The 26,610-nt window shown below is 40.7% G+C and overlaps 1 protein-coding gene across 1 annotated transcript; it reads right to left on the bottom strand.

Moving 5' to 3' along the window:
• Window positions 1-252: 252 nt before the first annotated feature.
• Window positions 253-23,497, bottom strand: LOC131239746 (biotin carboxyl carrier protein of acetyl-CoA carboxylase 1, chloroplastic-like). The gene is made up of 7 exons (XM_058237596.1): window positions 23,179-23,497; window positions 22,139-22,192; window positions 21,883-22,043; window positions 21,457-21,790; window positions 21,257-21,328; window positions 897-962; window positions 253-769 (listed from the first exon to the last, which is right to left on the bottom strand). Exons 1-7 carry the CDS (start codon window positions 23,317-23,319, stop codon window positions 746-748), a joined length of 852 nt encoding a protein of 283 aa, XP_058093579.1. The 5' UTR covers window positions 23,320-23,497; the 3' UTR covers window positions 253-745.
• Between the last annotated feature and the right edge of the window lie 3,113 nt (window positions 23,498-26,610).

The following is a 26,610-nucleotide window of genomic DNA, read 5'->3' as shown; positions in this document are numbered from 1 at the left end:
CGGAAAAAGTGGCAGGACTCGCTTTCATGCATCCCAAGGGCCCCGCCCGCAATAACGGTCTCTCACTTTCATCCACCCCATGGCCCCCACTCGCAATAACGGAGCCAACTACAGAAAAGTTGTAATACACCAACTTTGGTGAATGGGCACCTTTCTCTTGCACAAGCATGGGTAACACTGATTTTTCTTAGCAATGATCATAAGAAAGTCATGTATCTGCACAAGACACCATCATGAACTGCCAAACCATAGTGATAAAAAAGCTTTTTGTATTTATCCCAACCATGATACTTTTCATTCCACGATTATTTAGTATCGAGTCTAGTCAGGTCTAGTCTTTTGAGTCGACACGACCCAACTGCACATTGAGCCAAGTTGGGTCTTCGAGCTTTTGACTGTGCTACCAACAGCAATCTTTCCCATCCTCAGCATTAATACATCTTAAAATCATTTGTAAGGCCGTTGGCACAAAAGGAAAATAAATAAAGACTTAGAACCCGCAAGGATTATTTGAACTGTTCCTGTAGAAAACTGTCTACCATCAAAGTTGAATATGAATAAATCAATGTTTATCTCTACCATCTAATTAACTTAGCAAAAGATCTCCACAGCATACACTTCCTCAGCAGGTCTTGTCCCTAGAAGATTACTCCATCCGCACACAAACACTACCTTCTGCCATAGACTACCGAGAAAAAAGCTAATTGCCTGTTGTTCACAACCAATGATCCATCTCTACCTTTCTTTAGGGCTCGATCACAAACAAGGGCTGTAAACAAAGATGAAAATGTCAAAAGCACAGTTCCATGAATGTAAATCCATGTTTAAAAAAAAAAAAAAAACACTCAATTCCCACATCACCGTGTCCACACTGACGGGCTCTATTTAAAACTCACCGTGTCCACACTGACAGGCTTGGCATCATCCACAAGGACCTCAATGACTGTTCCTGATTGATCAGCCTATAGCACGAGCATAATATCATCATAAATTGAGGAAAGAAAATATTCGGCATTTGTTTTCAGATCAGTGAGAAAATATTCAGCATTGCAATGAGAGGTAATAGATCCAAGAGGATCGCACACGATCAGCATTGCAATTCAGAGATGTGCAATAATCATAAAATCCGCATTGCAATTCAGGGAAACAAAATGCTGTGAATTGCAATCAAATCCAGGGAAGTAATATCAACCCCGAAGCAATAAAATGCTTTCGAATCAATAAAGATATCTACAGCTGGCAAATGTAACTGCACTTTTAACTTGAAAGGCAAATCACATGCAAGAACAAATACATGCTTAATTGCACACAGCCGTATAGGCAATAGGACATGACCATGGCGACACATCTGCATAGTTTTGTTGTAATATTAACAATACATGGCTCGTATAAAATACCAGTATCAATAATTCTATCTGAAAAAAGTATAGTCAAACAAATATAACCAGTCTAGTGTGCAGTGAGCACGGTCTTACCAAAGACAAACAAAAAAGAAGAAGAAGAAGAAGAAGAAGAAGAAGAAGAAAAGTGATGGGGACATCACGCGCGCGCACGCCGCCCCCTACGCATGTACAGATGAAGGAGGGCCCCAACGTCGATCTGGATCGATGACGATGTCCAGAGAGGGCCCCCATATTAGAAGACGGAGTTTTTGTTCAAAAAAATGGGCCCGATAATCAAGAAAAGCCCATCATGGGATCTCATGATCATGGCCCGCTAGTCGGATTGATTTCATATTTTAGGTTTTGCTTATTGTTATTATTTAGAACATCGTGAACGCTTTAGATTTCTTTATTTGGTTTTTATTTTAGTTTACTTCATCGCCAAGTAATAGGTTGTGCACATGATACGAGTTTTGGGGTATAGGGTTTTCCTATAAATAGGCACCCCTTGTAGTTCTTTTCATTCATTGAAGTTAATAAAAAATTCTTGCTTTATTTTTCTGCTCTCTTCGTGAGTTGTGGAAGAATTCAAAAGTGAGTGCGAAGCCCTCCCTTTTCGAAGGGCTAACTACCGTGGTGCGAAGCCACATCGATCCCAATTCACCCCCATCTTCCATCATCTTTTTTTTTCCATCTTCCCCCACCATCCGTACTTCGAATTTGTCCTTTTGTTGCATCAGATTTCTTCATTGAAGCAGGTTTCCAGATTTTGGCCCGCAAGCGAGCTGAAACTTCGGCGGAGCACCACGCACAAACCGTACATCGGATCGAGTTGAAATTTGGAGGTTTTGGAGTCCATCCCTGGCCGACCAGGGCCAAGGTGGCCTTTTTCTGAATAGTGGGCCCCACACACGTGCGGCCGGGATCACACGCACGTCCGTCTGGGCCATTGTTGCTGTCCACACGCGGGATTATCTTTTGGCTCAGGTTTTTATCCTCTCATAGCCATTTTTTCATGAATCCTAACCCTATATTACATGATCCCTAATTGATTTGCCCCTTTTTATCACCTTAGGGTTTCTTGAATTGAAATTAGGGAATCCCTTGGATTAGGGACTGATTTTTATGCATGAGTAGTTGATTTTATTTCCCTTTGACATTGTTTGGTTTATAATTTTATCGGTCCAGTCCTAGCCTGTGTCGGCTTGGACCCGCATAGATTCCCCTTTAATTGAATGTTTGGATTTTCATGTGGGATGTGGAATTTGTGTGATTGTTTCTGAATAGGTGTGATCTAAGCCTGCAATCTTGCATATCATATTTAATTTTCCATGTCCTGCATCAAAAAGATTGAAGTTTTTCTGTGATTGCTGCAACCAACATGCAGCTCCAATAATATTTTCTTTTCAGATTTTATATCAAATGGGAATCAGGTAAATTGAAGTTCTTTTGTTTTTTTTTTTTTTTTTTTTTCATTTTATTTTTGATAAGTTAATAATAATTCGTTAAGTAAACACATGCAGTAAATGAAAGGCAACTGAAGAGCAATTACAGAACATTGTCACATGCTATGAGTGGTGTTCAGGTAGCAATGTTTATTACCAAGTATTGGCGGTATCAAATGACGATACTCACCACACTAAAAAACAGAGACAAATCAAAGGTTAGACATTGACAAATGCTCCAAACAGATAACCATTGAAAATTCCAGCATTTGAAGAGGCAAAAACATGGTTAGATTAGTAGAATGTGTGTGAAGTTTAGATATGTCCAATTTGAAGAAATAGCTAAATTTTAATGATCATAGGATCAATTCTCCTCTACATTGTTCTCAAGAATCAGATTTTGGGAAGATGTGTGGTGCAGGGAGTCTCCACTTCATCTGGATTTCCCAAATTTAGCGCGTGTATCTTTGGGGTGGGAATGCGTGCAGTGGATTGCTACTCTTGGGTGGGCTCCCAGGTTTGTTGGACCCCAAGATGTAGTAGAAATTTGTCAGACGCTGAGATGGATGAGCTTATTGGCCTTTTGGGCAGCTTATAGTCGGTTTATCCATCCTTCGAGGAAGATTCTTGGGTTTGGAAGGCGCACTCTTCGGGCAAGTTCTCGGTCAGATCTTTCTATGGGTTACTTCGTCCCTCTCAAGATCCTCCATCTATGGATCACTATGCTTATCACTTTTGGTATTATGTAGTGCCATCGAAAGTGGCTGCCTTTACATGATTGGTGAGAAGGAAAAAAGTGTTAACGACAGATAACCTCAAAAAGAGAGCCATGGTCATTCCGAATGTGCTGCTTGTGTTGTTGTGATGAGGAAACAATCAACTATCTCTTCATTTTTTGCCTGTTTGCCCATAGGGTGTGGGCTATCCGATTCGGAGGTGCAATGGATGACGCCAGGCTTGGTTTGAGATCTCCTTTGGGCGTGGCACAAAGGATATAGCAGGAAGTATGGGAGGGATAGGTGGTTAATGGCCGTGTCGGCAGTGTGCTGGGATTAATGGAGTGAAAGGAACAAGAGGCTATTTCAGAACTCCTCAAGGTCTCTTGAGAAGGTTGTTGACCAGATTTTTTTGTTTATTTCGGAATGGTCTGTATATTGCCTCAAACTTTAATGGTTGGGTTCTTGTGGGGTTGATATCTTTTCTTTCCCTTTTGTATTCTTTTCCTGTGGTGCTTTTGGCTAGCAGGCCTTTAATAAAAATTTCCATTAATCTTCAAAATAAATAAATAATTCCAACAACTTCAACTGCTTAAGATACTTCACCATTTTTAATAGAAGGGACCTGGAAGCCTTCTAGATAGAAGGTTGCTGAAGTAGACAAACTTCCAATGCAACCAGCACTCACAGGCCTGCAGCTATGTGCCGGGTGCAAATTCTCCCTCTTGCCTCCCTCTACATTCAAAGGTTTCATAAACCACAAGCCCGCAGCTATTCACTGGGTGCAGACGCCGTGGAAGGTCATTGCACACTACGAGCAACCTGTGCTAAACCATGCAGCATACATAAACTGCAGCTGTCATAAGATGCTGCCCATTGCTAGACCTTTCAGCCTTGTAAGTTTTGTAGATCCTACTTGGGGCTCTATTTAGCCCTTTGGGTCCCACCAAGGGCTTGATTGAGCTATATGGACCACACCAAGACAATGGCACAAGGGAGTCAATGAAAAATAACTAACTACAGTTTTGACCATAATTCTGAAGAGAACTTTGTAACAAAGAAAAGTGGGAATGCAGTATCTTTCATGACATTGTATGTTGATGATAGTCTTCTCACAAGAAATTATGTAAACTGCAAGACATTAAAAGTTGGTTATCAGAAAATCTTGGGATGAAACATATGGGCAATTCACTGATGTACTGTCTTTCAATAGGTAAGCTGGGCTCAAAGCTAAGACCTCAGCATTAAACCATGATTTGAAATTTCATTATTCGATCTGTATCAGCTGGATACGATATGCAATATGGGGCTGTATCAGCTCCTGGGAAAAAAAAAATGCACTGTATTTTTTTCTTTATTTATTTTTTCCATAATTTTTTGGCTCAAAGAGATTTCCAAGTCTGTGATTAACTACTTCTATAGCCATCAATCTAAGGATGATATGCACTTGAGAACTTTAAGCCTTGCTCCTGTCTTGGCCCATAAGAGTCTTCCAAAAGCAACTTGTGAATTTCACCTCTCAATCCAATATCTTGTAATTCCAAATAGATGAACCATCTCAAAAAGAATTCTCAATATGCATGTCTAATGCCTTCTGAATGGGATGAAATGGGTCATCATAGAAAACCTGAAGACCACAACGTAGACAGCGTCATAACCATGTTGTGCTTTAGGTAGTCCCAAGATGATGCCCATACCAACATCTTCTTATGATCCGTCTGGCAATAGAGCAGAGTGTGCAAGCAGGTATTATATTTACATTCCTTACCAAGCTGACATTCCAGAAACTACCGAATAATGGCTCCAATGTCCATCAATCTTGCCTGATAGAAAAGATCCTTGACCAAAGGGATCATCCTGTCTAGTCCAAAACTGATTAAGCAGCCGAGAAGAACCCCATAATGCAACTCTCGAACAACAAGCTCTTATAATGAACCATTCAGAATGCATAATTTAGTACAACAAAATAAGTACATGTCATGTATCACAAATTGTGAATAGTCAGTGCTAGATTCAGCAGACAGCTGAAAAAATCTAGCCAAAACACACAAAAACAATGTATTCTCTGCAGTCAGCTCAGGCTCATGCTCTAGCGCCATTAATGCATACATGACCACTTGTTCTCGGCTCTGTTCAATGAATCGTGCGATGAAAAGACCATGGATATCAGGTTCGAGTCCTTACCTCAGTGGTAGACTCCGAGGAGTTTCAACACGAGGTCTTGGGTTCGATACCCATAGGTGGTGAAATCCCACTACGGTGTGCGTGGGGGCGTGTGTGAAAAAAAAAAAAAAAAAAACGACCATGGATATCATCTCTGTCTCTTTGAGCTCCTGGTCTCTTGTAGGCTTGAGTGTGGCAAACTAGCAGGTCTTCCTTTATATGAAAAAGTATGCGTTCCTGTGATGCAAATGGTCCGTCTTTCATTCGTTGATCCAAAAGTATATGTTTGACCTTCACTAGGATGATGTCACACCAGTGATTCATTGGATCTTACTAAGACAAAGTTCACCATACATCCTTCCATCATAGTGACAGAAGTATCATTCGCTCAAACAAAATCATATGGCTCAAGGTGCTTATGTGTTTTCAGCTCCAACTTGTCAACCATGCCCCACAACACCATCATCAAGGACCTTGACAACTTTTCCACCACAAAGCTCAAGTGTTGAAGATGTCAGTTTTCAACCAATCTACTCTCTTCTCTAGGGACGTCAATATTGTTCTGGCTACCAATGACAGCAAATTCTTTCAGGCCTTCTAATCAATTATCTTCTTTCCCCAACTTGGTCATCTTCCCGATCTTCTTCCTCTTAACCCTATCCCCTAATGGTACCACTCATCTTTTCTTTTCTTTTTTTTCATTCCTGAAATTTTAGATTCCACATAGAGCAAGCTTATGTGAAGTGACCAAGTCTCCCACATGTGAAACCTATGTTGGTAGACCTCCCTTAATTTTGGGCAATTGCCTTGCTCCTGCCTTCATAACTGTGGTGGTCCAGACTGCTAACTACCACCACTACTACCTGTAGGAGTGTTCTGAACACCCCTATTTTCTAGTTGAATAATGATGCACATGGGGCAACTAGGTGTGAGAATGTCAGTTGTGCGCTTGACCTATTCAAAACAAGATAGATCATTAAATATCACCTAGCTTAGAAACTATCATGTCTAGCAGTTACTCCCCTCTCAATGTTATCTAATAGGCTCCATCCATATTTGGTTTAACCATAGTTCTGAATGACGGTATCGGTCACCATATCGGCCCGGCAGAAAAATGATACGATATGGCTTCGCAGCCATATCGGCATGTATTGGTTAGATTTTTTTTTAAGTAAAAAAATGTGGAAATATATTTTAAAAATGGGTAATAAATGAGATATTCAAGAATCTATCTTTTTTCTTTCTTTCTTTTTTTTCCTTTATTTTATTTTATTTTGACCATGTATTCAATAGTGTATTGGACTATTCTTTTATAAGGATGTTGTCCTCGCAGGTTGATCTACTATAAGGTGTGGTGTTGATTTTATTTTTATTTTTATTTTGTAAAAATTTTTGATATATGTAAAATTTTAATATCATACATTGCTAATATGATTATCTATCAACTAATACAATTTTTCTAAAATTATTTTAAAAAATAAAAAATGGCCAAAAATTAACTCGAAAAAAGAAAAAAAAAATGTAGAAAATATTTTTTTAATCAAAGCATATGTGAAATCATTAGATTCATAATCTTCTAATACTCCTCAAGCATCATAATAAGAATTTTTTTATTTTTTTTTTTAAAGATTTTAAAACTTTTTTATGAAATTTTTAGAAAATACATGCGTAAAAAATAAAAGAAGAAAAAAACCCAAATCTTCAACAAATCAGTAGATCCATATTTTAATACTCTTCGAGAATCATAACATGAAAAAAAAAAAAAAAAACTAATTAAAATTTTTTTTCTGAAAATTTCAGAAAATACCTACTTAAATAAAAAAGAAAAAAGAAAAAGCCTCAAATCTTCAATAAATCAATAGATCCATAGTCCTTTAATACTCCTCTAGCGTCATAATAAGAATCAGAAGGAAAAAAAAAAAATCTAATTTAAAATTTTTAATAAAAATTTCAGAAAAATACCTATGTAAAAAAGAAGAAAACCCCCAAATCTTCAACAAATCAGTAGATCCATACACTTCTAATGGTCCTCAAGCATTATAACCAAAATTAGTATAAAATTAATTTAAAATCTTTTTTTTTTTTCTAAAATTTTCAGAAAATAACTGCGTAAATTTAAAAAAAATTAAGAAAAAATATATCAAATCCACCAAAATCTGATCGAAATACTTTATATTGTTGCTTCAATGGGATTCCAAATCAAAATAGCAAAAGATATATATATATATATATATATATATATATATATATATATATATAAAACCGGATCCGGGAGCTTCGATTTGATGCAAAAAAAACACAAAAAACAAGTTTCGATCTTCGAATTTGATCTAGATTCAGTCAGAAATGCCTTTAAAACAATCCCTCTCTGTAAAGAAATTAAAAGGATGAGAAAACTGAAAAAAAAAAAAAAAAGTCTTTTTTAGCGGTATCGGTTGAAACCGATACGACTATCAAACATTGGTGCCGATACGGTCAATATGGCACCTTTTTTCATAAAGGGCCGTTACGGACCCGTATCACATATTGTATATAGCCGATACGGATACGATACAACCATATCAGCCGATACAATACGGAAATTCCGATCTATGGGTCTAACAGATACCATCTCCCTCTGGATGTCCACCCTCAGGCTACTATAACATTGTACCACCTATTGTAGGCCGTCTACATTAGTTCACAATGAACTGTCAAATCAAAGTACTCTTGTCACAAGTACTTTTTGATAATCATGTTATCATTAAGTGGGATCAAGCGGACTTCATTTCCTCCTAATCATATACTGGAGGAGACCACTGTGTTATAAACCCGACTCTACCAAGTATCACCAATTCTATGCCGATACCTTGATTTTCAACTTTCAATGTTGTGAACTGCATTTTGACATCTTTTGACATCTGGAACCATCAGAAAATCCGTTGACCTTAAACTGGTTGTGGAAGGATATGAGAACAAGGTCTCCAATGTAACCCTGGATTTCAACATTCACATGCTTTCTCAGATCCTTTCCGTAGGGAGTTTTCCTACTTATGCATAATATGGAGAATCATGCTAAGAGGCCGTAAGCACCCTTGGTACTTGTTGAGGGCATCAGTGCTACAGATACCCCGAGTAAGCATCACACTCACATCCAAAATTACTACCATTTCTGCTTGGCATGGTGGGGCTCAGGTTGCCTTGGAAAGACCCTATCTAATTCCATAATTCCCTCGTCCACGATTGACCAGCGGGTCATGGTTATTCCTTTTTCTACTCTCCTCTACCATGGCTAATTGGCTGGCGTGCTTCCCACCTTTTCCTGTATTTGTCAAATCATCTTCAAGTCATTTGGACTGTCTCCTTCCATCTTCCCACTTCTTGTGGGGATGAATAGTTTCGGTAACAAGTATGGTTTGCTTTGCTTTTGAAAGATACGGGTAAATCAAGATAGAGGTTAAGAGATGGTTATGGGCTATTTTAGGGGCTCACTTGGTGATGGTTGGACTGACTTGGGGATTGATTGTGGTTAAAAGGGGACTGCTTTTTGTGGACAGTCTTGGGGAAAGAATTTGAGGTCACAATTGTGGCCATATATGGGCCAGGGAGTAGGCTGCAATTAGGGACTGTTTTAGGTTGGTTAGGAGACAAATTTAAGACTTTTGGGGGGCAGAAATTGGGTTCCAATGCTGCATTTAATGGCAGGTTAAGGGAATGTAATTGATGATTTCAAGGCCGGAAATTTGGGAAATTCAAGCAATGGTTTAAGGCGACACGTTGATTAACCCTAGAGGATATAAGTAATAAGTGGCTATAGTTTTACGAGTGTAACACGTTGACCATCTCTTATAGGGATATAAGTGACCAATCATGGTCATATGTTTAAGTGGGCAATGCATGAATCATCCTCTAAGTCTCGAGAAACAAAGGCGCCGCCACTGCCAAGGCAATGGCTCCTCTCTTCGGAATCCGGGACCATGTGGCATAGGTGGGGTGATTAGAGATGAAATCAGTGTAATTAATGACTGGTTGTTCGAAACGGCACTTGATTAGTTATATTAAAAAAAAAAAAAAAATCCCCTAACTGGGCCAAGTTGCCCTCGACCTTACCCTCTCAATTCTTCCAGGGCATTGCTATTCCACAGGCTCGGTCTAATTTGATCTATAGTGTGTCGGTAGATGGGAAGAGAAATGAGGAGATGCCTAATGTGTGTCACACAATAATCAAATTCTACAAGGACCTCCTTATGGCCAAGAGGTGTAAGCAGTCGAGGCTAGAAGATTAAGGAGGGCATTGGGTTCTCGTTGGGAGAAGGCAGTAGAATCCGATTTTGGGTGGATGTGTGGGCGGGGGAGAAGACTCTTAGAGAAGATTTTCCAAATCTGGCCAAGCTAGCACCGAATGTGGATATCTTTGTATGTAAATATTTCTCCAAGGCCAATGAGACGATGATTTGGACCCCTCCGTGCAAAAGGAAATTAAATGAAGAGGAGGTGGGAGACTATTCGGTTGTTGGAGTTTAAGGCTACACCTCGACAATCAGCAAGGGGGATCGATTGGTTTGGAACAAGGATAGGTGAGAAGGTTTTCGGTCCAATCATTCTTTAGTATGTTAAGGGGCTTCTCCCCCCGTCATTGCTCTCACTAGGCTGGTAGTAAGAAATAGGATATTAACGTCGACAACCTTGGGAAAAGGGGGATGTTATCTCTAATATTTGCGTCAAGCATATGTGAAATGTGGAATGGGTTGACCACCTTTTTGTGCACTACCCTTTCGCTTGTGGGTTGTGGGCGAAGTTCTTTGCAATCATTAGAGTGAGTGAGTGTTGCTAGGAAATAGTGGAAAAAATGGGAAGGTGCTATGGAGGCTTGCCCTCCTTATGGATATTTGGCTTTATGGGGCAAGAGGAATAACCGGTGCTTTTGCAATTGTTGCGGGACGATGTTGAATGTGTTTACAAGGGCTAAGATGGATGTATTGGGTTTGAACTCATGTATTGAGTCCTTAGCTTGTTGTAATCTCTCTTCCTTACATTGAGCCCCATTGTCATAACTTTGCTAGGTTTTTTCAATTTTGTTTTAATAAATTATCGTTATCTTTTAGAAAAAGAAAAGAAAATTGCACCTAGTTCATGAATTTGGCAAAATTTTGGCTATGGTGCTCCCCTAAAGGTCGTTGCTCTCACTAGGTTGGTGGTAAGAAATAGGGTATTAACGTTGACAACCTTAGGAAAAGGGGGATGTTATCTCCAATATTCGCATCAAGTGTATGTGAAATATGGAATGGGTTGACCATCTTTTTGTGCACTAACTTTTCGCTTGTGGGTTGTGGGCGAAGTTCTTTGCAATCATTAGAGTGAGTGAGTGTTGCTAGGAAGTAGTGGAAAAAATGGGAAGATGCCACGGAGGCTTGCCCTCCTTATGGATATTTGGCTTTGTGGGGCAAGAGGAATAACCAGTGCTTTTGCAATTGTAGCGGGACGATGTTGAATGTGTTTACAAGGGCTAAGATGGATGTATTGGGTTTGAACTCATGTATTGAGTCCTTAGCTTGTTGTAATCACTCTTCCTTACATTGAGCCCCATTGTCGTAACTTTGCTAGGTTTTTTCGATTTTGTTTTAATAAATTATCGTTATCTTTTAGAAAAAGAAAAGAAAACTGTGCCTAGTTCATGAATTTGGCAAAAATTTAATTACCTTTTTTTTAAGTTCATGAAGTGTGTTGTCGAGGCATCTAGACAACAAATTCAACTCATTCAACAATTCTACAAAGTACTATAAAATTTTCTATTGATCAACCACAAGCAAAATCAAGATTATAAGTATTACCTCCCGCCGCAACCTATGGCACCGACACTTGCCCAAAAAATAAGATCAATGATAGATCAACCAACTCCTAGAAAAAAAATATATATATATATATATTGTTAATGAAATCTACAATTTTCATTCCTGAAATTGTAGATTCCACAGAGGGCAATCTTATGTGAAGTGACCAAGCCTGCTGCACTCGAATCCTATGTTGGTAGACCTCCCTTAATTTTGGGCAATTGCCTTGCTCCTGCCTTCATAACTATGGTGGCCCAGACTGCCAACTACCACCACTACTTCCTGTAGGAGTGTTCTAAACACCCCTATTTTCTAGTTGAATAATGATGCACCCGGGGCAACTAGGTGTGAGGATGTCAGTTATGGACTTGACTTATTTGAAATAGTATAGATCATGAATATCACCTAGCTTAGAAACTATCACGTCTAGCAGTTACTCCCCTCTCAATGTTATCTAATAGACTCCATCCACATATTTGGTCTGACAGTTACCACCTCCCCCTGGATGCCTATCCTCAGGCTGCTACAAAATTGTACCACCGGTTGTAGGCCGTCTACATTAGTTCACAATGAACCGTCAAGTCAAAGTACTTTTGCATGTATTTTTTTTATAGTCATGTAATCATGAAGTGAGGTCAAGAGGCCTCGAGGAACCTCCACTTCATCTGCAACTTCATTTCCTCTTGATTATGTACTGGAAGAAGACCATTGCGTCATAAACCCAGCTCTAATAAGTATCACCAATTCTATGTTGATCCCTTGAATTTCAACTTTCAATGCCGTGAAGTGTACTTTTAACATCTTGTGACATCTAGAAGCATAAGAAAATCCGTTTACTTTAGCCCAGTTGGGGAAGGTAATGAGAACAATGTCTCCAACGTAATCCTCAATTTCAACATTCACATGCTTTCTCATATCGTTTGGTAGGGAGTTTGTCCTGCTTGTGGATAATATGGGGAATCATGCTGAGAGGCCATGAGTGCCTTTGGTACTTGCCAAGGGCTTTAGTGCTACCACCACCTGCGGTAAGCATCATACTTATATTCAAAATTACTTTCGTTTCTGCTTGCCGTGGTGGGGCTCAAGTTGCCTTGGAGAGACACTACTTAATTCCATAAATCCCTTGTTCAAGATTGACCGGAGGGTCATATTTATTCCCTTTTCTGCTCTGCTTTCCTCTAATGTGGCCAATTGATCGGCAATGCTCCCCACTTTTTCCAGAGGGTCATATTCATGTCATTTGGTTCGTCTCCTTATGTTTCCCTTCTTTTTTCTTTTTTTTTTCTTTAAAAAAAAAAAAAAAAAAATTTTAAGGAGGGGGGAGGAAAAGGTTTGGGTTGCTTTTGAAAGATACAGGTAGATCAAGATGAAGGTTCGAGCTGGTTATGGGCTGACGTGGTGGTGGTTGGACTGACTTGGGGATGGATTGTGGTTAAAAGGGAACTGGTTTTTGTGAATAGACTTAGTGAAGAACTTTGAGGTCACAATTGCAGCCAAATATGGGCCAGGCAATAGGGTCAAATAATTAGGGACTGCTTTAGGTTGGTTAGGAGACGGATTTAGGATTTTTGGGGGTAGAACTTGGATCCAATGATACATTTAAGGGTAGGTTAAGGGAATGGAATTGATGATTTCAAGGCTGGAAATTTGGGAAATTCAAGCAAGGACCCGAAGTGACACATTTACCATCCCTAGAGGGATATTAGTGATCAGTAGTGGCTATAGGTTTATAAGCACAACAGTCGACCATCTATCGGAAGGATATAAGTGACCGAGCATGGTCGTAGGCTTTAAGTGGGCAATACATGAATCATCCTCTAATTCTTGAGAACCAAAGGCACTGCCACCGCCAAGGTTGATGGCTCCTCTCTTGGGAATTCAAAACCATGTTGTATATAGGGTGATTAGAGATGAAATCAATGTAATTTGTAACTGGTTGTTTGAAATGGCACTTAATTAGTTATAATAAAGAGAAATTGCACCTAATTGGGCCAAGTTTCCCTAGACCTTGCCCTCTCAATTCTTCCAAGGCATTGCTAGTGCGCAGGTTAGGTCTAATTTGACACTTAGCGTGTCGGTGGATGGGGAGGGAATTGAGGAGATGCCTAAGGTGTGTGACGCGATGGTCAAATTCTATAAGGACCTCCTTATGGGGGAGAGGTGGAAATGGCCGAGGCTGGATAATTTAGCGTTTGATTCTTTGTCCATGGAGGAAGCTATCTTGCTGGAAAAGCCAATGTCTCAGGAAGAGATAAAAGCAATTGTGAACGCTATGGGGAGAGAACCTCGAGGCTAGATGGATTTCCAATGTCAAATTTCCAAGGTTTTTGGGAGATGGTCAAAGATGGCGTCGTTGGCTTTGTCTCAGACTTCTTTAAGAGGGTGAGATTAGCGATCCAGCTAGGCGCATCTTTCACAGTTGTCATTCCGAAGAAGTTGAGGAAGGTCTAAGTGATTTTAGACTCATGAGCCTCATTGGGAGTTAGACCCTAGCGAAAATCCAAGCCTCGAGGTTTCATGCGGTTCTGAGCATTATTTCCAAGATCCAGGGTGCTTTTGTGGCAAGCCGTCGGATTCTTGATGGTATGTTGATTGTGCATGAATGCATTGACTTGAGGAATACATATTAGATATCGAGAAAGCTTACGATATCATAGAATGGGCCTTCCTCGATTATATGTTGGGGCAAATGGGGTGTGAGTATAAGTAAAGGAAGTGGATTCAAGAATGTATTCATATAGCTAGGTTTTGAATTTTGGTTAATGGTTCTCCTAAAAGTTTCTTCTAAACTTCAATGGGGCTTCATCAAGGGGACCCGCTATCTCCATTTCTGTTTGTAGTAGTAGCGGAGGCTCCAAGTAAGATGCTAAATAGAGGTACTTCAGGGGGTTTGTTTAGTGGCTACAGGGTGGAGAGCACAAAGCTTCAAATTTCAAACCTTCAATCTGTAGATGATACCATCCTTTTCTTTTATGTTGATGAGGTGAAAGTGGATAAACTAAGGAAGATAGTCAAATGCTTTAAATTGGTGTTGGGTTTGAAAGTCAATATTAGTCAGATGAGATTAGGGGAGTCAACAGGCCAGGTTAGGGCCGAGCCAAGCATTGTCCAAGCTTGGCCTGCATTGATCAACCTAAGCCCAAATCTGGCCTAAGCCCATGACAAGCCAAAATAATCCAACCCAAGCCCAGCCTGGAATGCTCATAAAGGGCCCAGTCCGAGCTCAAGCCCGAGGAATGGTCAAAAAGTGGCGACATGCACATGCATATGCACCCCACCGTTGATTTTTTATGAGGCCCACTATGATGTGCATGTGAGATCTACTCCAACCATTAGATTTGCAATCCCACTTTATGCAAATGGTGAAAGAATCAGATTGATCTATGATTCAAGTGGACCACGCCAAAGGAAATAGTTGCAAGAGACGGCCACCCTTAATCTTACAGGGACCACCGTGGTGGTTATATAAAATTCACTCTATCCATTAAATGCCACACTAATATTTAGGCATTGAGCCCAAAAATCAGGTCCATCCATTATTTAGGTGGGCCACACTAAGGGAAAAAATTTGGAGGGTGAGCACTGTTACGTATACTATTTCAAATTGTGTGGTCCATTTGAATTACGGATGGGGTTTATTTTTTAGCCCTGGGCCTAACACGGTGTGATACACTTGATTGTCGGATTATATTTCATGTCAACATCAAGGTTAAGATGGTGGCGTCCACCCTTGATATTTCCAAGGCTTGTCATGATGGTTATGTAAAATCCATTCAAACCATTAGATACCACACCAAAAAATATGCTTAGGGCCGAAAGATTAGGCCCATCCATGATTCATGTGGACCAAATGAACGGAAACAGTTTGGAGGGTGAGCGTCACTTGCACACTATTTCCAATCATCCAATCCACTTGAAACACGAACATGGATGAATTTTGGGCCCTGGGCCTAACATGGGGTGACAAACCTGTTGGTCAAGGTGGATTTCACATAAGCATCATGATGAGGCCCACCCGATCCGGCCACCCTTTTACACGAGTGAAACAACTTTTCCCTCTAACAGACAACCGATTGAAATTTGAAACTATACGTGAAACTCTAACGGGCCGGGCTAACGAGCTCTTCAGGGCCTTAGTCCAAGCCTAGCTTGAATTCAAAACAGGCTTGAAATTTAAGCCTGAGCCTAGCCCTCGGGCCTCATACTTCGGCCCAATCCTGACCTGAGGCAGGCCAGGCCTAAAAGCCCGAAGGGCCAACCCAGTCCATTGACACCCCTAGATGAGATGTTGGGGGCGTGAATGCCAAAAGAAGAGGTTAAGAGGTTAGCAAATGTGTTTGGTTGTAAAGCGGGATCTTTTCCTTCCCTATACATGGGCCTTCCTTCGTGTATTAGAAAGTCTATTGTTCGCTTTTGAGACACAGTGGTTGAGAAAGTTGAAAGTAAGTTTTCGGGGTGGAGAAGTTGCCATCTCTCTTTAGGGGGAGATTAACTTTGATCAAAGCAACAATGGTAGACTTATCTCTTTACTTTGTGCCTCTATTTAGATACTAGAAGGTGGTGCTGGTCAAGTTGGAGAAATTAAGGAGGGACTTCTTGTGACGAGAAGTAGAAGAGAAGCAAAAATTCCATTTGTTGAAATGGGATGAGGTGTGCCTTACAGGGAAGGGGGAGTAGGGATCAGGAAGCTGGAGATTATGAACCCGGCTCTACTTAGCAAGTGGTAGTGGTGATTCGGGTCAAAAGAAAGTAGCTTGTGGTGGTAAGTGGTTGAGGGTAAGAATGGGGCCTAGGTTGGAGGGTGGTGAACTAGGGACTCTTCTCAATATACGGCCTTTGTGCTTTGGAGGGCAGTAGAGACAATGGGCTTAAAGATTGAGGACATTAGATTCTCATTGGGAGATGGCAGTAGGATCCAGTTCTAGGTGGATGAGTGGGTAGGGGGAAAATTCTTAGAGAAGATTTTCCGAATTTGGCTAGGCTAGTAACGAATGTGGTCCCTATATCTAGATGTCTCTACAAGGCCAATGAGATAGTTATTTAGACTCCTTTGTGCAAAGGGAACTTGCATGATGAGAAGATGGGAGACTTTATTTGGTTGTTGGATCATCTTTAGGGCTATAACCCAACGATCGGCGAGGGGGATCAATTGATGTGGAATAAGGATAGGCGAGGAGGTTTTCAGTCCAATCATTCTTTAGTATGTTGTAAAGGGTTGCTCTTGAGAGGAATTGCCAGCATACTCATTTCATATAGTGTTGTGGGCATCAAGTCGAGTCGGACCGAGTTACGGCTGACCCGACTTGATCCGGTTTTGAAATAGGGCTGTCCCGAACTTTACCCGACTCAGTACTAAGTCCAGCATGCCAGACCCGATCCGAGTCCAAGTCTGGCCTAGACTTAATTCGGATAGAGTCTGACCCGATCACGAGTACCGAGTCGGGTCGAGTCAAAACCGAGTTGGTTAGGGTGCAGTGGGTATCCACGGGCTAAAATCACAACTCAAAGCCTAGCTTCACTTGCTAGAATTGCCGCCTCTCCATTAACTACACGGCATCTCAGATCTAAAATGTCATATCTGAGTTTTTTTTTAATATATATGTACGAGTCGAGTTTTGGATCAAGTCGAGTCAGTATCGAGTTGGATTTCGAGTCGAGTTACTGGGTGACTCGAACTTGACTCGGTTTGAGTTCGGATTGGACGAAGTCAACTCGATTTAGATCGACTCACCCACTTAGTTTGGATCGAGTTGGATCTGAACAAGTCAAATGAGTCAAGTTTGCCGAGTCGAGTCGTCTCGTGCCCAACCCTAGTTGTGGCACTCCCCTAAAAGGTCACGGCTCTCACTTGGATGGTGGGAAGAAACCAAGTGTTAATCTTTGACAACCTTCCAAAAAGGGGGAATGGTTATCCCAGTATAAGTGTCATGTGTATGTGAAATGTAGAAACAGTTAGCCACCTTTTGTGCACTAACCTTTTGCTTGTAGTTTATGGGTGAAATTCTTCGTAATCTTTGGAGTGGATTGAGTTTTGCCGAGATTCATTGAAGGTCTTTTCTTAATATGGCTGGGAGGAGGCGGTGGGAAAAAAGGAAGGTGCTATGGAGGCTTGCCCTCCTTGCAGGTATTTAGCTTTGTGGGTTGAAAAGGAGAAACCAGTGCTTTCGCAATCAAAGCAAGACGATGTTGAACGTGTTTACAAGGGCTAAGATGCATGTATTGGGTTGGGCCTCATGTATAGAGTCCTTAGCTGATTGTCATCTTTCTTCCTTGCCTTGGGCCCCATTATTGTAATTTTGCTGAGTTTTTTCAATTCCCTTTTAATAAATAACCAATATCTTTCAATAAAACAAAATGCACCTAGTTCATGAATTTGGCAAAATTTTAATTACCTTTTTGAAGTTCATGAAGTGTGTTGCTAAGGCATGTAGACATCAAATTCAGCTCATTCAGTGTGACATAGGCAGTTCTAGCAAGTCATTTAAGTTTTTCTACTGATCAGCCATAGGCAAAATCAAGATTAAAAGCCTTACCTCCCACCACAACCCATGGCACCAACAATTGTCCAAAAAATAAGATCAATAATAAAGTTAGATGTAGATCAACCAATTCTTAGAAAAAAATAATGTTAATGAAGCATATCATATAAATAAACCAAACAAGAAAGACAAGCTAATCTATGCAAATGGATGCATATCATTCTGCAAGGTAGCAGGGGGTGTTGTTCAAGTTTGTAATACAATGCTTGATGCAGGACAATTAAACACTTACTCTAAAAGCTTGAACTGTTAGAGTATGGCGAATTAATCCCTTTATCTCATAGCCCAGGCCCCACATCTCATGGGTTAGGACCTCGGCCGAACCTCCTTCGTGTGCCCCAAATCACATGGGCCGCCCACCCCAAGTGTGTCCCCGCATCCAACGGGCTACCCCACTCGAGCCCGATGTGAAATGCGTATTAATTATCCCTGGTAAGGAGTCACGAACACGAGACCTCCCCCGTGGACCCCAAATCGCATGGGTCACCCATCCTAAGTGTGCCCTTGCATCCCATAAGCAACCCCACTCAAGCCCAGCGTGAAAATGCCCCTGCATTAATCACACCCAGTCAGGAGTCTTGAACACGAGACCTCCCACTCTGATACCAATTTAATGCAGGACAATTAACCACTTGCTCTAAAAGCTCGAACTGTTAGAATATGGCGAATTAATCCCTTTATCTCATAGCCCAGGCCCCACATTTCATGGGTTAGGACCTCGGCCGAACCTCCTTCATAGGCCCCAAATCACATGGGTCACCCACCCTGAGTGTGTCCCCACATCCCACGAGCTACCCCACTCGAACTCGGTGTGAAATGCGCATTAATCACCCCTGGCAAGGCGTCTCGAACACGAGACCTCCTCCGTGGGCCCCAAATCGCATGGGTCACCCACCCCAAGTGTGCCCCTGCATCCCACAGGTAACCCCACTCGAGCCCAGTGTGAAAATGCCCCTGCATTAAATTACCTACCAAAAGAAAGTAGTGAACAGTGATGGGCCAACCTAGTCCCATGCCAAGAGTATTGGAAAATCAACTCCCCATGAGAAAACCCTTTATTTACACTTATTTTATAGGTAAGTATGGGCTCGAACCCGAGACCCCTTATTGACACTTAAAACCCAATATTTGTGTTATATAAATAGTTGAATGATCCTTCTAACCAAGTGTGGCCCCCACTTCAAATTGCCCTTTCAAATGGAGCTCCCGCTTGTGCTTCCTAGCTTTTTATACTCGCTAACATTTTAAGACTGATGCTTTTGCACTCCTGAACTTGAATCTATTGCTTCTCTCTTCACACTTCATGCAACTACATTCTATACCCACTGTCATGATCCCATGTCTCCTTTTCTCCCCTCTATATCTTGGATTCTCTCTTTCCCTCTCCTTGTATCTTGGATTCCAACCTGTGTATTTGTTGAGGATGGATAACATCACAAATGATCTCCTAGATTGGAAGATCCCAGACACCAATGCTAGGCCCTTTTCATTTGTTGTATTTCTTTCTTAAACGTCTATTTGCAGGCAACAAATAGAAAGGCTAAGATTATCCTATCAAGGAGATCTTTGAAGCATATTCCGTCCATAGTGAGACACAAAACACTAATGGTCTGATTACCACCCCAATTGTCAAGTTGAAAACCCATGTATATGGTGCAAACATGTGGGCCATGTATCATATAATTCCTCTCTAAATATTGTCCAACACCAACTCAACTAGGTACCGATGGAGAACTAAACAAATTAACTGCCCAAATCCTTCATCCATTCTGAACAAATTAGAATCATTCTAATTTGAGTCAGAATTAGTCAAAGAAAATCATAACAGGTTCAGTTCCTACGTGAGTCGCACTCCAAAACTGTTATTTAAAACCATGCCCCGGCATCTATACCCTTTACTAGCATTTCTTACTGATGCCATATCTCCATAAGCAATACCCTTTAGTTTCTACCACACTGTCACACCTTCTACATAACCTAAATCTCTTTTCGTAGCTTCTTTGTAAGCATACATGCACTTGCTTGTGGCCAATGTTCAAAATATCGGTCTTGCATTACGTATCACACTCTTGGGATATGGATACATATCGGTAATCGCATGGGATATATCGGTTGTATCGCATAATGTATCGCTGTTGTTGGAAACATTGGGAAATTGGTCCAATTTTTCAATGAAACTTCAATGATTGTTAAAAAAGAAATCCACTCAGTTTTATAAATCAAAACATTACAAAAAACAAGTACACATAATAGGTTTTTTTGTATGGGGTCCTAATTTATGCGTTGTGTAACTGAATTAATGCAAATATATTCAAAGTTTATTCATATAATTTATAAATGTAAGAAGACGTGTGGAAACACAAGCACTACATTCAAAAGCAAAAGAAGAATCACTAGATCAGGTTATATACGTGTTTGATTTTATGTTTGGACACAAATATTGCAACCGATTGGTGAGAAATTTGGAATTTTTGATTTTTTTTTTTCAATTTTTCGCAACTCAGCCTAGCTCCTCCAAATCTCGAAATCGAAGCTCCCAATTCATGATTTTTCATGCAAAACAGGAAAAATCATGGATTTGTAACAATTTGACAATGACCTAACATGATTTACAAAAGAAAAAAAAAATGATCGAAAATCAAAATGTTCACCGGATCGAAAATGTGGGATATATCCCACTACTTGTGCATTTCGTATCGCACAAGTGGTATACAAGATATATCGTGGAATATATCAGCTGATATCGTCGATATTTAAAACGCTGCTTGTGGCACAAACCAAAGCCTTACCTCTTCCTTAGTTCTTTTGTATCCTCTGATTGTTTTATTTTTATTTTTATTTTTATTTTTATTTTTTAAAGAATATCTAATCATCTAGGTTGGACTGATTCAACTCAAGCGATCTCCACACTGGCTCAGTGGAGTCAAGCTAGCTACTAGAGCCAGCAGGGAGTTTCTAAGTTAACAGCAAGATTACAAAATGATTTCATTTTCCATTATTTTATAGAACTCTACAATTCTGCAAGAGAAGCTTGTTCTTTGGCCAGAAAATTGTTCTCCTTACCCAGAGTTTAGACAGAGAGAGACTCCATAAAGAGCATGTATCATCAAGTGATACAGAAATGTAAAGTAAAACTTTATCCTCATAGATTTCTCTATATGAAGTTTTGAGATAAAAACAGGGCAAGGAGAACGGCCTTACTTCAATTTCATTCATCAATTTCATTGCTTCGATGAGGCACAGGACCTGTCCTTTCTTCACTTTATCTCCAACCTAAAGAATAAGCAATCAGTGTCTAGCACAACGTGAACAAGAAAGACAACACTGCAGTATTGAATTGCCTTCTCCTATTTGATAGGACAACAATCCCAAATTCCAGAAACTTAAAATCAGAATCACACCTTCACAAATGGGGGTTCACCGGGTCCCGGGCTTCGGTAGAAGGTTCCAGCCATGGGGCATTTAAGAGGTGGGAGGGATGACTTGGTTGACTTGGCAGCAGGTGGGGGCACAAGAGCTGGGGCTGATGAAGGAGCGGGGCCAGCGGGAGCCACAGGAGCAGCAGGTTGTGCTGGTGGAAAATGAGATGGCATTGCTGATTGCGGGGAGGGCGGCTGCATCATAACAACGGGAGCTTGCACCGATTGCTGAGGCAAGGCCTCCTTTTTACGGATAATCAGTTCACAGTCAAGTTGCTTCAGCTGCAACTCAATAATATCTCTAGAGTCGACAAGCCTGTAGCACCACAAATACATGAGAAATACATAGTGGCTAAATGCTAGTCAACAACACAATGGCGGCAGCAGCAGCAACAAAAAGAGGCTTACTTGACAAGGCTTGCAACTTGAGTCATAAATTCGGCAATCGATGCTTCCGAAGCCACCGGAGAAAGCCCATTTGCAGGCTCATCATCCTTTCCTTCCAATGTGGGCACTTCTGAGTTTGTATCAGGAGCGGGAGCAGCATTTGAAGATCCATCGATGGGGACCTTGAAGATAACAGAAGTGAAGACAAAACAGCAGCCATGGAAGGGAACTGAAACCTATAGCAAACCCTCAAAAGAAAACCATCGTGGAACCTTACCTTACTCAATTTGGCTTTTGTGATGCAGGAACGATTCCAGTTAGTTCGCAAACCCTAAAAAATGCATATACCAATCTCGCAATTACATAAATTGCAGGGCCTTGAAGTTTGATATCAAGAATTCAATGCAAAATGTTGAAATACAAAAATTCCAATACACAGTCACACACATGCATGCATGGATGCATGTTCATACACATATTACATCAGTAATGTACTGTAAAAGTGTCATCATTACGATTTTACCACAATTGTTTAAGCACATGTTTGGTGGTCAAATGCAGATGTATTAGGAGACAAGTATCGTAATTTGTAATCATTACAATTTTACATTGCATTGTAGTGAAAATCTCCAGTCCAAACAGGCACATCAATATATTTTTCTCTATGATTTGACATTGAAGTAATGTAAAAGCGTCATCATTACAATTTTACTGCGGTAAACAAAACATGGGAATTGTCGGTCAAATTACCTGTTTTCAGTAGACAGGTAAAAGTAATTTGTAATCATTGCACTTTTATAGTACATTACTGATGTAATTCGCAATCCAAACAGGCCCTAAAGAAAATTCCAGGATAACTCCTGCAAGAGGAATTATAAGATCCAGCTCAACACCACAAGAAGCCAAAAATGTGGGTCCATGGTTCAGCAATCTAGACTGTCAATCTAAATGGCCCCCAACAGTGAGGAATTCCCAAAAATCTCCCCAGATTGGGATATCCTAATCATCACATCTTTGACCATTATTCACTGAGCATGGACCATAGCTCTGTAGGCCATGGATCAAACAGCCAGGATCTTCTAATCAGGTAGATCTCAACAGTATCTGCCCCATTACCAGTGGGGCCCATCGGATTGACAGTTTGGATCACCAGACAATGGGACACCCGATAATCGATTTGCCGCCGAGCAGGAATCTTTTTTCACGGAAAACCACTTCAAGAAATCGAAGACACAGTCCTGTAGATATCGAGATCATAAGAAATGATGGAATTTAAAGAAGAAGAAGTAAGAAATGATGGTTGCTGGTGGGTTATACCTTGGAAGAAAAAAGGAGCTTGGGCTTGGAAGAGAGACGGAAGCAAAGCTTGGAGTGATGGCCGGACTGGCGTTGGGAAGAGAAGGAAGACGAGGTGGCTTTGATTACAATGGGCGCCGCTGCGGGAAGAGAAGACGCCATTTCTCTCCCTCTCTTCCTTTTTCTGGTAGTTTTGCAAGTGCTTGAAGAAGAAGAAAACGAGAGAGAGAGCGAGAGAGAGGATTTTGGTAAATCCGGAAATTCGGTGCCGATTTGTCTTCGGTGGAGAGAGACATAAAAACAGGTCCGTCCGATCGTCTGGCGTCCCTCCTCGATGAAACCGAGGGAAGGAGTTGTTAAGGTTAGTTGATGTACGAAATACGCCTGTACACGTGCTGATGTTTCTCAACACGTGTGGCGTACATGTGCCTGATCACAAAATCCAATGTAACATCCAAATTGTGGTCCCTGATTTAGATGGGACAGATGACAAAATCATACTAATTCAATGGTCTTGTCTGTTGGGATTTTGTATGTTGAATTTTGGCCGTTGATTGGTTTTACCTCAACCGTTCATTTCTTGATTAGAAATTGGATGGTTAGAATGAGCCGTTTAGTCCTATGTTTGGTCCATGAACCATCTAGAGGGGGTCGATGGAGTTCTAAATGTTTGTCCTGTCGTTCGTGTATTCCTGATGTACAGTCGCTGTGTGAGTGTACCCCATTTGCTCCGAGCTCGGCATAGGTGTCGGGCAGGGGCCCTGGGGTCCTACCTTCATTTATGTGCTTTATCTACACCGTCCATTCTTCTTTTTTATTTATTTTTCTTTTTTTTTTTTCTCAACTTTTTTTTTTAAAAAAAAATTTCATTTTAGACCATGAACCTGAAAATCAGTCAGGTCCAAGGCTCAAGAGAATCACCTCACAAGAAGCAGCGGCAATAACGATATCCACCTCAGATACCTTTCTAGGACCATGTGATGTTGTTTATTTTCCAACCAACCTCTTCAATGCGTTACATTGACATGAATGTAAGGGAAAATCCTAATATAAGGGAAAATGCTAATATTAGGTTGATCCAAAACTTCCCAAGAAGATTTTAATAGTGGGTGTTCAATTTCTATCGTACAGTCTATATCAGGTTCTGCTTATATCCTCTACTTATAACCTTAAAATGATATGAAATAATAATAATAATAATAAATGGTGCGGGTAAAACACATACAACACACTTGAGCCCTGTGTGTGGGAAGCCAATTAGCCGCTGCCCCAGCATAACCTAAGATGGTGCGGCCCTTGCCGTGGGGTCCACCTTGATGCACATATTCTACATCCACTCCAATTTTCCAAACCATTCTAGTAGATAATATGAAAAATGAAGCATATCCAAATCTCAGGTGGACCATACTTAAGAAACGATGATGATTGAATGTGCCACCATGAAAAACTACTTGAGCCCATTTTAGTTTCCATCCAACCTCTTGGTGATGTAACAAAAACTTGGATGAAGGGAAAAAAAAATATCAGCTTGATCTAAAACTTTTGTAGCTAAATAGGTTTTTTTCATAGTCAATCGGTTTCCTATAGTATGGTCCACCTGAGATTTGAATCTATTTTATTTATGTACAAATGCCTTAAAATCATCCAGAAAATAGATAAGCTATGTGGATGCAGAATGTATACATCAAAGCGGTCCCCATGGTAAAGGCCGCACCTATCCGATCCCTTGCCTGTGCGAGCTCTGGACAGGCTAGAGTAATCCCCGGTCCACATCGGTATATGGCTGACCATCATCTGTCAGAACGTTGAGACTCCTTCAAAGGGTGTTTCATTTTTAAATTATATATTCAAATACCTGCATTTCCTCCATCACGATGAAAAGACATCGTTTAGTGTGGGTGTAATCACCACCAATCAAGAAGGTGTGTTTTCACCGTTTACTCAGCTATGAAGTAGCGTAGAGCAGGTCACTAATAATTTCATGGTTAAGATGGACCAGAAGAGGCTTGATTACAAGTGGAAGTGATATGGACTGTCAGGGCCTTAAATTGGGCGTATCTCGTATTTCAAAATGAGTTATTTGATGTACCATATATGATTTTGGGGTAAGACGTGCTACCTTAGCCACCCAAGCTTGCTATGCTGGGTTGCGCACATCGCATTTGTGAAATACCATCAGATCGACAGTTGAATTCCCGTTTTATTTTTGTTTTTACTATTTATAGTAGGTTTTAGTTTGAGCATAACTCTTCATCCATTGGGCTTTAGGAGTTACACCCAACATGAAAAGTGCTTAGAATAATTAGGAGAACATCGTGATTCAGCTAGATAGGCACAGTTACTATTTTTGGCCGAAAATAATGCGCACTAGTAGGGATCACAACCATTTATAAATAGTAAGATTACTATTTATAGTCATTTGCGAATTCTATGAGTTTTAGTTGTAGTTTGATTCTGAAACTTTTCTTATGGCTTAATATTCCTATTTAAAGGGTTGTGAACTCATTTATATCATTCATTAATCAAATTACAAATTTTCTAAAATTTATTTCTATTTTATTATTTCTTTTCTCGTGGATTTGAGAAATTTTTATGAGGAGTATAAAGAAACTCCGTGGATTCAGAGTAGTTATCTTAGGGAAGACAGTGCTCGATCTTTACACGTCCTTCCCTGCGTCAGTTTGGTATTAGAGCAAGGCTTTTCTTCGGATCTATGGCTTCTAACGACTAGGGGTGTATACCGAGTTGAACCGAGTCAAGCTGGCCTTAGCTCGACTCGGCTCGGCCACTGGTTGACCTTAGTTTGAACTCGGCTCGGCTCGATCCTCGAGCTTGACCGGCCAGCTCTGCTCGGTTCGGTCAGCAACTCAGGCCAGCTCGTGTCGAGTTCGAGCTGAGTTCGCCATTGAGGCATTTCCACAAACACCTGAACTGCAACTTCAAAATTCCACTGTTTTACAAACAGAAGCATGGGTTTTACAGGTATTTTATCAAACACTTTCTAAGCAACATAAAAACCAAGAAAAACAAATAGAAAAAGGGTATTTGTTTAATGTACATACCTTCCTTGCCACCAGCCACATTTCGTTGAGTCATTTTATCAAACAGTTGGTGAGCAACATCAATGGCAAAGTAACCGAGTCACCAAACTGGTTTGATCTGAGTTCGATTCGAGCTGGATTCGATCTGAGTCGAGTCGAGCTGGGGCTTGCTCGAACTCGGCTCGAACTCATTTTCAAGCTTAAAAAATCAGCTCGACTCGGCTCGAACTCAGCTTCGAACCGAGTCGAATCGAGCTTTTTCGAGTCGAGTCGAGCGAGCTAACCGAGCTAGCTTGGTTCGTGGACACCCCTACTAACGACAAGTCGGTCAACAATTCCATGGACGGTGCTCCAAGGAATTATCCTTTAATGTCGGTGGCTTTTGAAGCAACATAACAAGAGAATCGGCAAG

This window comes from Magnolia sinica, chromosome 3, assembly GCF_029962835.1.
Source record: "Magnolia sinica isolate HGM2019 chromosome 3, MsV1, whole genome shotgun sequence".
In the NCBI taxonomy this organism is placed as follows: domain Eukaryota; kingdom Viridiplantae; phylum Streptophyta; class Magnoliopsida; order Magnoliales; family Magnoliaceae; genus Magnolia; species Magnolia sinica.
This window is presented reverse-complemented; position numbering and strand designations above follow the sequence as displayed.